At 40.6% G+C, this 13355-nt stretch overlaps 1 protein-coding gene across 2 annotated transcripts in view; it reads right to left on the reverse strand.

Moving 5' to 3' along the window:
• The window catches only part of DMXL1 (Dmx like 1), a 102331-nt gene that overhangs the window by 59985 nt on the left and 28991 nt on the right, over positions 1–13355 (reverse strand). For both annotated transcript variants that reach the window (XM_056847834.1, XM_056847833.1), the window contains exons 8-16: positions 12057–12246; positions 11581–11746; positions 11119–11331; positions 8814–9067; positions 7790–8459; positions 7528–7649; positions 4390–4479; positions 3979–4081; positions 1750–1866 (exon numbers count right to left, since the gene is read on the reverse strand). In XM_056847834.1, the coding sequence (XP_056703812.1) occupies positions 1750–1866; positions 3979–4081; positions 4390–4479; positions 7528–7649; positions 7790–8459; positions 8814–9067; positions 11119–11331; positions 11581–11746; positions 12057–12246 (1925 nt within the window). The remainder of the gene's footprint in view (positions 1–1749; positions 1867–3978; positions 4082–4389; positions 4480–7527; positions 7650–7789; positions 8460–8813; positions 9068–11118; positions 11332–11580; positions 11747–12056; positions 12247–13355) is intronic.

The raw sequence follows: 13355 nt of genomic DNA on the forward strand, positions 1-13355 counted from the left end.
ATTATCTGGACCCATTTCAATTTAGTTTGTGTCCCAGTTTTCAGACTGGAGTTACTTTATAAGAGTAGCATGGAGTTACTTTATGAGTGGGTCCTGAATGATAAAAGCCCTAATAACCCAGCCTGGCCTGATCTTGTCAAAGCCTGGAATCTAAGCAGTTGAATGGGGGAAGACATGGCAAACCACCTCTGCTCATCTCTAGCCTTGAAAACCTTATAAGGTGGAGCTCCACGGGATCACCTTGAGGTGGTGGTAACTTGATGGCACACTACATTTTTGAAAGGTACACTAAGTTCAGAAGTAGATCCTACTTCAAAATGTTTGAGAAGTGCTGTTTGCCAGGAAAGAGGAGGGGTGTAACCTTGTTGATTATCCTGGACCTTCTCACAACTTCTGATACCATCAAACACAATATCCTTTGGGAGTGGGTATTGGAGGCACTGGTTTCCAGGGGTTTTGCTCTTACATAGCTCATTTGTTCCAGAGTGTGGCATTGGGGAATTACTTCTCAACCTCATTGCACAAGAAAGACAAAAATCCACATAGTTCTATTCTGTCCCCCATGTTGTTTAACAAGAAACAGCTGGTTTGGGGATTTAGAGTGAGGTTGTTATTATGCAGCTTTCATCCAATTATACTACTTTTCAACTGAGTCCAGTGAGGCAGCTCACAACCTGAATTCTGGTATGGAATCAATAATGGAATGGATGAATAAACTGAACTTCAGTCCAGGCAAGACTGAGATGGTGAATAAGGCCAACAAGTGTTTCTTGTGTCAGCCTGCACTGGATAGAAAGGAATTTAAAAAATCTTCACTGACTAGCAGCTCACTTCCAGGCAAAATTCAACATGCAGGTTATTGGCTATAAAGCTTGACATGAGAATTGTCCTTCTGCCTATCTTCCTGCCTACCAGTTAAGATTTTCAGCTTAGATCCTGATGTGTGAGCCACCACTATAAGAGATAAGGTGGATGAGCAACAAACATAAGGCCTTCTCTGATATGGTGCCAAAACATTGGAACTTTCCACACAAAAAGTCTCCATCTGCCAAATTAATATTTTATTCTCTGACGCACTTGGTTAGTTCCCCACTTCTTCGTGTTTAACATCCTTGCCACATCTGTTTCTTTCTTTTTAATCTAAATATTACACTTTTGGTTCTTAGGCTGAGAACCTATTGCTGTTGGTGATCAATACTGGGATTTTCCAGTATTTACTATTGATTGTTCTACCTGTTGCTATTTTTTTTGCTCAATTTTCATTCCAATTTGTTTGTAGGTATGCTGTTTTATATATTGTTTAATTATTATTTTGTAAGTCACTTTGAGGTGTATTGATAAAGTGGAATATAAATGTTTTAAATAAAAAGGTTTCACAGGAGAGCTAGTTTCACAGGAAGGTAGAATTTCCTCGTTGACTTCAATCAGACTTAAAAGTGCTTAACCTGGGCTGGATCATGCTCTCTTGTGTTTCTACCTATCAAAATAAACAAACAAGAACCCATACATTTATTTTCCTGCCTGGATATTTTCTAGATCAAGAGAAAATTTTGAGGCAAGGACAATGAAGTCGAACCCCATATCTCATGCCCACTTCAGGATGAAGGAAGAAACAGATTACAGAACGACAGTACTGCAGTAATAACTGCTTAAAATACTGTACCCACCATTACAAAATTAGAAAATAAAGCATCAAAAAAGACAAATTTTATGACTAGACAATGTATATTACAAATATTAAGAACATACCCACTGAGACTGGTACAGACTTCAAATGTAGTTTCCACATGTGTAACATTGAACTGTTTGGCATGTGTTCAATTACGACTAAATAGAATTTTTCAGAAAACCCATTTTTCTGATAATCTGTAAAAAATGTGAACAGATTTCCTTTTTAATACAACAATTTGACCTGTTAACTACTACTGACTACAATTATTTTCCCATTTATAATGTACACTAGGTAAGCTGAAACATGAAAACTGCAAAAGCCTATGCCCACTATCTTGGAAATAAATACCACTAAACTCAATACAACTTACTCCTGAGTAAATATGAATTGACTTGGGCAGTATTGTCTCAATTCAGTGAGCTTCTTTGTGTAAGAAGAAATGCAACTGGTATTCAATACTGTAACTTCTTTGCATAGGGATTCTTTATACATACAGGGAAATCGCAATGCTAGTCCAAGCTGTGGCACAGGGTACTGCTACTTTGTGTAAGACAAAAAGTCCATTATGTGCAACTATTCTAGATTGGAACCTATACTATACAGCTAATTTTATCCCATTATTTATAATATTTTTTGCAACTATATATGGAGTCACCACCACTTTGTGTGCTGATTTGTATTATCTGAAAATTCAACAGATAATATTTTGAATAAAGATGGGGTTTAAGAAATAATTCACACACAATATTCTAGTTCCACACTTCCCTGAAGTTTCTGATGTATCTTTTTAAAAAAATCCTTGCCAGGGAATACCAAATGCCTTACTACCTAACTCTAAAAGTATTAATGCTATACGACTGGGAATCCAAAACAAAACGTTACAGATTATTTTTAGCTTTCACCAAACTCTGTTGCCATCCTCATGCCTGATAGCAGCTGCCTGTAATCTCCAACCCCTTATCAACCCACTCAATTGCCCATTCCCCCCTCTCACATTCTCACTTAATTCATTGCTATTTTTGCTTTCTCCTACCTATCTGTTCAATTGTCTGGATCCCCCTCCACCCAAATGTCTCGTTGCCCTTGTGTGCCTCCCCAATTTTATGTTTCCCCCCCTCCCTTTGCCCACATACCTAATCACCAGGCTCCCCTGCTAGTGTGAGCCTCCCCAGTTAATTGCATACCTTTCCTCCTCTTCTTTGCATTACTGTATATGACTTTTTTTTAAAGGCATATGTGCACATGCAGTCACTGTAGTTTACTTATCAGTGGTTTTAACTAGGAGTGTGCATTTAGATATGCCAAAAAAAGGAAAGAAGAAGGCACCATTTCAATGGAGCCGAAAAGGCAAATCCTAAAAAAGGGCATTTTTTCCGACTTCTTCAGGTTCATTTTACCCTAAGGGAATATTTTTGGGGCTCTGGGGAAGCTGTGTTTTGAAGTAGACGTAAGGAGAGTCAAGTCTGGTGAAGATTGGGCCAGAGGGTCCAATTTTATGGGCCCCAAATGGGGAAAAAATGCAGGTCAATAAAATTGGACCCCTTGACCAAATGGAGCTTCATGTAAGGAGAGTCCCCAGCAGCTATGCTGCAAATTTAAGTGTCTCTATCTTGAAAAACAGCCCCCCGCCCCCGAGCCTGGAAAAGATCCCCCATTGACATAACATTGAGCTATGTTGGAGCTGAGAATCACGGAAATATTTTTTTTCCCAGCATAAAGAAACTATGGGGAAATCTTTGCGGGGCTCTGGAAACAATGGAGAATGGATGGGGCACCCTCTTTGGGGGCCCATAATGGGTTTAATAAACTCAAAAATTTCCAGATATTAAAAAAAGACTAAAAAAGCCCATATTGGTTTGGGGATTTGACTTTTTTGGATTTCCCCCCCACCCCCAAAATTGGGTCTATTTAACCCAAATCTGAAAAATACCGGACATTTTTGGGTGCACACCCCTAGTTTTAACCTTTTAAGAACTTTTTAACACATACCCAGCGTTTGAAAAAAACATATACACTATCCCCACACATCCCCCTCTTATGGATTTTTTTTATCTACATGGGGAGGGCAAGCACTGTTATTAGATATATCATAGGTTAACACAAAGAGCAACAGTAGGTGCAATGACATTAATAATACTATTACAATACTGTACAAAATATATCATTTGTGGCTTATAGGACTGGAATCCACTGTCAAACCAAAATCATGTACTGCTAAAAAAAACAGTAAGCCACGAAAACAAAAATGTTTGTTACAATCATAATTTTTTCACTTTACTGCAAGTTTATTGAAGCATGTGCTTTACCAGAGTCTAGTAACGGGGTGTTTTTTTCTGACAGTTTAGTCTCATGGTGATTCAAAATGAAATCTTCTTGAAAAACATGGAGTAACTGCATTCTTCCACCATGCTAAATTAAAGTAAACAAAGTTTGTATAAATATAGTTGAATGACTACAATGTACATCACTACTATGTATTTATAGATGCTTTGTTATTACATTGACAAAGATCTCAAATGCTGACAGAATATTATTATTTATTTACAAAATTTATATCCCACCTTTCTGAATATAATCCATTAAAATGACATTCAGGATATTAGCAATATGCAACACTCTCAGCTGATTTCAGTTTCCCCCAAAACACTGTCTCTACGAATAACCTTTTTGAGTTCAAAACAACAAAATATTTTCACCGACTTCTTAAAAGTCCTTACCAGCTCTGTAATGGAATCCAGTTCTACAATGCATCCTGGTCTGGCTGTGGACTGCTGACTTATGATGTTAAAAACTTCACCAACATATTTCTGCAAAGTCAATATTACAAGTTATGTTGTTACTATATTTGTAGTTAAGTATTACATTTTGGAATAATGAAGTGTTATTTTACATACTATTGTTTGAACCCTAAGATAATATAACAAATTGGGAAATGTGGAAGGGTACTGAAACTATCTGGTTGAATCTTCCCTAGCCCAAGATTTTTTTAAACTTCTGAATTCCATATAGGTATAAAGGCGCCAGCTAATTTTAACTGAGGTTTTTGTAGAAGTGATGCTTAACTCTTAGGAAAGCCAAAATTCCTGACTGTTCACAACAGCAAACCCAAACTTGGAAAAGAGAAGTCACATCTCTGTAGATACCCTGAACTAGACTCAGGAAAGGCAGTGTATCTCTCTATATTTTCCAAATAAATATATGACTAAATAAATAGTGTCAAAATATTGTCGAAGGCTTTCACGGTCAGAGTTCATTGGTTCTTGTAGGTTATCCGGGCTGTGTAACCGTGGCCTTGGAATTTTCTTTCCTGACGTTTCGCCAGCAACTGTGGCAGGCATCTTCAGAGTAGTAACACTGAAGGACAGTGTCTCTCAGTGTCAAGGGGGTAGGAAGAGTAATATATAGTCAGAAAGGGGTTGGGTTTGAGCTGAGTACTGTCCTGCAGGATACAATGGTTCCATATTAACATACCATACCCTCATTAGCACATTATCTTGATACTTACAGGACAATGATTAGCACATTACTTTTGCAGGACAGTACTCAGCTCAAACCCAACCCCTTTCTGACTATATATTACTCTTCCTTCACCCTTGACACTGAGAGACACTGTCCTTCAGTGTTACTACTCTGAAGATGCCTGCCACAGTTGCTGGCGAAACGTCAGGAAAGAAAATTCCAAGACCACGGTTACACAGCCCGGATAACCTACAAGAACCAAATAGTGTCAAATTGATTAAGGGTGCCAAACATCAGAAGAGCATAGGCAGTGAAGAATGAGGTGTTTAACCCTATTTTTCAGCTTGTCAGGGAAAAGATACTAGGTCCACGTATATATTTTCCTGCAGAAAGGAAAGCAACATAGAATAACAATTTTAGTGGTTGAATAACCCTTCCTCCTGCCTACAACAAACTGACCTCCCGCAACTATACCAATAATTTTTAAAATCTGTAGATACCATGCGTCTCCATATGAAGTATGATCACAAGTCCTGACTGTTTTGCTAATAAATTTTGGAGAAAACATGCCTGCGCTTTATTTAAGATGTTAAAGTAATCTTCCCTACATACTACTCTTCTTCAGGCTTTGTGCTTGGTTTTAGGCTACCTGGCCTTAATAATTATACAGCATCCTAGACCATTTTAGGACCACTGACTGCTGTCTAAAAGCTGCAATAACAATATTTTTTAATAGTCACAGCACAGTTTAATAAAATAAAATGTTATATACTGTATTTTTCGGTATATAAGATGACTTTTTTCCCAAAAAATTTGGTCCAAAATTGGGGGTCATCTTATACATGGACAGCTGACAGGCGGGGTGGGAAGCGACCGGTTGAAACCCGGCCAGCCAGGGCCGGAGGCCTCTTTTGCCACTGGCTCTCTTCCCGCCCATCAGCAGTTAGGAGAGGGTGCGCGCCACGATGCCAGAGTAGCCCCCAAGCCCAAAGGTAGCCTCGGTCTGCCCAGAGCCCGTGCACCCCTTACAACCGACAGTACAGTCAGCGGGGCTCCCCTCTCCCACAGCACTCTCCGGGCCTCACCTCACCGCAAGCGGAAAATGTTGCCCTTCTTGCAGCTGGTAAAGAGGTTGCTGGAATCCATGGCCCGGCCCGAGGGAAGGCGCTGCATTGACCCTGCCTGGGGGGGAAGTGTCGAAGGAATGGGCAGCGGCCGAGGCCGGGATGGGTGCAGCGCAAGAGAGGTGATGGTGGTTGTAAACACGGCCAAGGAGGCGATACCGAACAGAGCAGCCCGGGCCTGCTCTCCTTCCTTCCTTCTCTCTCTCTGCCTTCCTAGCGAACCAGTGGTGCACAGACAGGCACCACTGCTCTACCTCGCCTGCTCTATGGCAGCTGCTGTCGGGCGAGGTGGGCGCCTAGGAAGGGTGGACAGAGAGAACGCGAGAGAAAGAAGGAAGGAGAGCAGGCCCGGGCTGCTCTGTATTGCCTCCTCAGCCGTGTTTACAACCACCGTCGCCTCTCTTGCGCTGCACCTGTCCAGGCCTCGGCCGCTGCCCGCTCCATCGATGCTTCCCCCCCAGGCAGGGTCAATGCAGCGCCTTCTGTCGGGCTGGGCCATGGACACCAGCAACCTCTTTACCAGCTGCAAGAAGGGCGACGTTTTCCGCGTGCAGTGAGGAGAGGCCCGGAGGGTACTGTGGGAGAGGGGAGCACTGCTGACTGTACTGTCGGTTGTAAGGGGGGCACGGGCTCTGGGCAGACTGAGGCCTACCTTCGGGCTTGGGGGCTACTCTGGCAGGGTGGGGCTCTCCCTCTCCCAACAGCTGACGGGCAGGAAGACAGCCAGCTGGGGGGGGGGGCAGCAACCGGTTTGAACGCTAGCCGGACGTTCACCACTTGCTACCTGTGTATAAGACGTGTATAAGATGAGCCCCAATTTTGGACCAAAATTTTTTATTTCTTAATTTTGGGTTCAAAAAATAGGCATCATCTTATACACGGAAAAATATGGTATATTGTAATGACGTGTCCACTTTGGGGTTCATTTTTATTTATGTTGTGCTCTCTTCCACACATAATGGTGAAGGGCTACTTCTTCCTCACTGCAGTGCTCGGTGCGACATGGCACTTCATCATAACCCTCAGTAGAGGATTTGGGGGGGGGGCTGCTGGGGATAGGGAAGTCAGGGAAGAGTTTGCTAGTTGTTCTTTTGTTCATGCAAGTGAAGATCCAACCACATGCCACTTAGACCTGTTGCACATTCTCAAGTGTCCAATGGCTTGTTCTCTAATCCCAATTAAGAATCTCATGAACCCAAGTCACTCAACTGAATTCAGTTGTCAACATCACTATACTTGTCTAATGGAGAATCTCAATTAATCTTTACTTACAGAAATTCCTGGATTTGACAGTTCACACAGAAGCTTTTTTGCATCTATGATAGCTTGATAGAGTCTCAGATACTGTCCATCACTTGCAACAAAACAAGCACTTGGAGAATTGCAATATGCACCTAAAGACAATTGTGAAAACATATCCTTTAGATACAATCAATAAAGGGTACTCGCAAATTACACCACTGTTTTCATTCAATACTGTTTCCAGTCTATGCAGCAACCGTCAGTGCTCTCATTTATCAGGAAAAACACTTACCGAGGCAGTAACTGGGTATAAGGGTAGGCAGCCACGCCACATTTGAAAAAGCAGATACATGAAGGGAGTTGATTCGTGCAAGTTCCGAAACGCCACCAGAAAAAGACAGTGGCCCAACAGGATCAACTCTCCAAAGGATAAGTTCACTGTAGACAGCAGTGAAATCCTGTGATGATGTGCCTGTGGGGCTTTTATTCTGAGATGTTGAAGGTGAGTCATCATGTGCCTCTTGCCCGCTATCAACAACTGGCGTCCTTACTGCATTATGATGGGAGGTTGTAAGTAACAGCGGCAGTACTGAGTGACAAGCCAGGTCATTAAGATGGAAACGATGACCACAGTATCTTGATTTGTGGGAAATACTGAGTACGGTTGAAAAAGCGGATTCCTCTGCAAAACTGACTAGCCACTGATTCAGAGATCCATCTGCATGTTTAGAAATCATCATAACATTTGGGGTGAAGATGCTTAATTTTAAGCTGTGCGATGATTTGCTGTGTCCTGAAGAGATTAACATTGAGCAGGAATGGCCAAAGCTAGATAGTTTTTGTTTGCCTTGTTGAATAGCTAGATCAACATTCTTGGTACAAGCATACATCACTATACTTCTGCAAAGTGAATTTGCATCGCCGGTGGGAAAGGCTACAGGGATCCTTGAAACAAATGACACCTAAAATATTTTACAAGGGAAAGCAAACTATTAGAAAGAAGTTAATAATCCCAATGAACAATCAGCTATTTTAGTATTTTCACAGAATCAGAGTTGGAAGGGACCACCAGGGTCATCTAGTCTAAGCCCCCACACAATGCAGGAAATTTACAACGATCTCCACCCCCACACCCCCAGTAACCCCTGCTTTATGCCCAGAAGATGACAAAAACAACAACAACACAACCCTCCAGGATCTCTGGCCAATATAGCCTGGAGGAAAATATTTTGTTCAGAAAGTTAGTATTTTATTTAAAAAAATATTTTTCATATATTCAGCTATTATTGATACTTTATTCAGAAAAGCCACAGTACCTGTACTTGACGAAACATGCCTGGCTGGTATTCATCTAGCCAACCTACATGCCATACCAGCAATGACCCATCCATAGGATGAATACTAAATAACATGTCTGCATTTTTATTCCATTCAGACAGCTGTACTTCAATTTCATGATCAATAACAGCAGATGGCAAGGGAACATAGCTTGAATTTGAAACGGGTTTTTCACCACTAAATTCTAACTGTTCTTGATTCCCTTTGTGATCTTCTCTATTTTCGTCCATTTCTGTGAGAAGAAAAAATGTTTTTAAACATTTCAGTTATTTTAAAATAATAAAGGTATAGGTAACATTTTTGGAGCATTTTCCAGGGCACAACAGACATCTGCTATAGCCCATAGCCTATGGAAGGCATGATTAATATTCTTTGATTACAATGGGGTTACATATAAACTATGAAGGAAACACATTCACACACACAAAAAAGTAGAAGCATGGCAAGAAGGTGAACCTATTATGGCACATGCCCACCTGCAGCTTGTTTGAGGATTCTGGTCCCCCTTCACTGTGCAAGGTAGGAAGTGACTAGTGGGTGATTTGGGACAAGCTATTAAGCAAATACAGGGAAGAAAACCAAAACTTTTCAAATGCCACTGAATGACACCTACGCTTTGCTTTTGGAAAAAAACTGCTTATACAATAATGCTATGTGATTCCACACAAAACACTGGATATACTGGGAGGGTTTCTTTCAGTCTGGTGACGGGAAGGTATCCTTGTGAAGGTTATGCCTCCCATGCGCTCTTCAAGCAAGGCTATGCAATTTATTGCATAATTTTATTTTTTGTGACATTTATTTCTGTTATTTATAATCAGCCTTTCTCACTGCCTGCATAATGTAAATCAATGCATTCAGTAGGATGACATATCTAATAGACAATGAAATAAAGCTAAGAAAACAAAGTTGAGGTACCTGTAACTGTTGTTTATCAAGTGGTTTCTGTTCAGGAACACATGGGACTATGAATGCCCAGGCCACCTGTGGAGTTGAGTTTCAAGCTTTCTAGAATTTTCCAAGCACTTAGAGCATTCCATCCCCTGTATACTGCTGGTATTTCCCCGCCCAAACTTCTATATACCAGAGTCTAGTAGATGCCAATTAGATACTGGTACTTCTATATCGGGCTGATTTTGTGGAGTCTCTAGCACTTTTCCCATAGTGTTCAGTCTCACAGCTCTTTCATGCTGGGCTTTAGGGGAGAATTGGCAGCAGATGTCACAGGCCACGGTATTATGACTTTCCCCCAGGCAAAAGAGACAAGAATTTTTCTCGTTGGACTGCAACATTTTTGTCCCACAGTCTCTGCACTTCTTGAAAAGCACCATACAAAGTTTAAGAAAAAACTCACGAGGAGAACTTGTTGTATGGAAAGATCAAAGATGGATCCTCTCTCCCTGGCGGCAAAGAGAAGATTGGAGGAAGAACACTCTCCCTGCCTTTGTCACATGGCAGTTTGGGCAGGAAATGCTGGCTCCAGCATGGGGGGGGGGGAGGTTCTAAGCCGTTGGAAAATTATGGAAAGACAAGCTTTTCTTCGTGGCTGGCCTGTGCATGTGCAGTCCCATGTGGGACTGCAGAGAAGCCATAAAAAGGGATTGCAGATATCTGAAATGGAGCTGTCATCTGAACAAAGCGTAAGTATTAAACATGACATGTTAAACAATGCAGTATTGCATCAATATGGTATTAAACAATATGGTATTACATCAGTTGAAATAGTGCATTTTCCTGGACCAATCTGTTATGATCCATCCCTGTTTCCTATATAAATGAACCTGGGACCTTCTACATGCCAAGCAGATGCTCAACCATTGAGCTACAGCCCCTCCCTTGATGATACTGGGATGTATCCTCCTATGCCACTCAGCTAAGTGTGGAGACTTCCTCCAGAGGAAGAGGCTCTTCTTCCAGCAGAGGTTTCCTTGGCTTGGAAGAAGGTGCTGCATTTAGCTGAGCAGAATGTACAACCTTCATGTACAACCTTCTGACACAATTGTCTATGTAAAAAGTTTATGCTTTGCAGTGTCAGGTTTAAAAACAATAAGGATCCCCAAAAACTCAAGAGGGTCAGGGATTCATGCAGGTGTCACAATTAAAAATATACACTAGACTCCAGTCCAATGAAGACTGCCTTTCAAACATATATTCAATTTCTGCACAAGCAATTCAGAGGTGTAAATCCTTAAAAATGAGAACATTATACAACTAATATATACCTGGTAAAACACTTACTAAATATTTGGTTTTCATTACAGAATAGAATAGCATATGCTTTACCTTCATCAGATTTTATATCCATCTGATTAGATTCTTCTGTGCTGGCCTCTGAAGAAATATGGTCAAAATTCTTTTTAAGATGTTGTAAAAAGACCTCCATTGATAAAGTAAAATGCAATTCTTTATTGTTTAGCCAGTGCACCACAAAAGGTCCACTGTTCTCTTCATTTTCATTAAGACTCAGAGACATGATGGAAGGGAGCAGAGGAATGTCTGTGAGCAAAAAAAAGTTATATTTGCATTATTTAATTAAAATAAATTGTTTTATCCTAAAAATCATCAGTTACAGACAAAAACCATGTCATGTATCAAATCAATTTCTAACATGTTCCTACTGTATAAGAATATTCCTTTTGCAAGAGAGCATTAACACAACTATTGTAAACCATATAAAATCAAATACTTTACCAAAGAAAATGAGAGTAGCACCACTTTATATTACAAAACTGTATTCTTAATTACCTGTGGCTGGATTGATGCTGGCAGCAATATGAAAATGGCAAAGTGCATTTGATTGCAGTGGAGTGTTTCGATGAACTTCATGAGGATCTTGTTGATGTGGCAAGTACCCAGTATGGGCAAGTGCTATAGACCTTCTTCTCCCTCGTCGAAAGGGCTTTAGATTTAACTGTTGGGAGAATGACTACTTTACTTTTGTTCGTACAACATTACTCAAATACAAAGCACACATATGCAATAAACCATTCAACATCACTGCAGTTTAGCATGCTTGTATGAATACAGCAAGCACATTTTATTAAAACATTGTAATGCAAAATATATTGCTTAATATAAAACTTGCATTATTGAAGAGTTGCATTAACATAGTCGGGATTATTTCTTAGTACTGAAGCAAAAAAGTCAATAAAGATGTCTGCTAAAACTATAAAGAACCTTGATAGGCTCTCTCAAGGTTGGATAACTGAATATCTTCTCACCTCTAAAGCGTTCTTCATACTTTCCTTACTAGAAGCATTTCTTTTAAAGTTATTACTTAATTTCACTGGCTCAGGCCAATGGCTGCATCCACCCCCGTAGAGCAGACTATCATTAGGCAACAGAGTTTCTGCCCAGAGACGGCATATATTATCCTTGCAGCATGTCAGCAGTACATTGCATACAGCACCACTAGGGAAAAAAAGGGAGACTGAGTAAACAAAAGTACTATTTTTTTTTAAAAGGAAAGAAAAAGGTATTTCTGAATCCTACACTGGACTATAGCCTACAAAATATAACATTTTCATGTCATGTACAAATGCAGGACGGGATGAAGACAAGGAAACAACATGGAGAAAAACTAGTTTCTTACCTATAACTGATGTTTAAGTGGACTCAGGGCAGACACATAATTGGATTCTGTGCTACTACAGAAGCATCTCTAGAAAGTTATTAGAGCTCTATGTCCAAAATTGGTACCTAAATCTCCACCCCAAAGGAAGATGATTTTGCTCTGCACCTGCTTCAAGAGGACACTGAAGAGTCTACTACTGCTAGAAGTTCTTACAGAGAAAAAAACCTGAGAGGGCAGCAGTAAGAAAAGAGGGAGAGTTGTGAGACAACTGATTACAAGAAGAACATTACTTACAGGTAAGGAACCTGTTTTTCTTCTTCACAGTCTGACATATGGGGAACTGGCTTGCATAAAGGTGGTATTGGTATCTCTTCAGGAAAAGATCTTTTTGATTTTTTTGGCCATCAAGTCACAGCTGACTTATGGCGACCCCATGGGGTTTTCAAGGCAAGGGAAGTTCAGAGATGGTTCGCCGTTACCTGCCTTTACATCATGACCCTGGACTTCCTTGGTGGTCTCCCATCCAAACACTAACCAGGGTCGACCTTACTTAGCTTCCAAGAGCTGATGAGATCATGTAAACAGCAGTATTTCCATAACTAGCATACAGTCATGCTTTGATATCAAGAGCACAATGTGAATACAGAAGTAGAGGCTGTAGTCCTGATGGTAGCTTCTTGTAAGGGATACCCTTTCAGGAACTCTGAAGAACTGGCCATTACTTTGGTAGAATGTGCCTATGGTTTGAAATTGTACTTCAGCAGTCCTGGGGCAAAACACAATTTTTTTCTTATCCTTTGAAGAAGATAGAATGATAGTGCTCTTCAGAAGATTATGTATGGAAAAAGCCTTCTCAGTCTCATGTTTGGCTTCCACAAGTTTCTTCATTTTGTGAAAGACATTTCCTTCATCAGAGAATGTGAATGCTGTAGTATTTGAGTTTACG

This window comes from Euleptes europaea, chromosome 4 (assembly GCF_029931775.1).
Source record: "Euleptes europaea isolate rEulEur1 chromosome 4, rEulEur1.hap1, whole genome shotgun sequence".
Taxonomy (NCBI): domain Eukaryota; kingdom Metazoa; phylum Chordata; class Lepidosauria; order Squamata; family Sphaerodactylidae; genus Euleptes; species Euleptes europaea.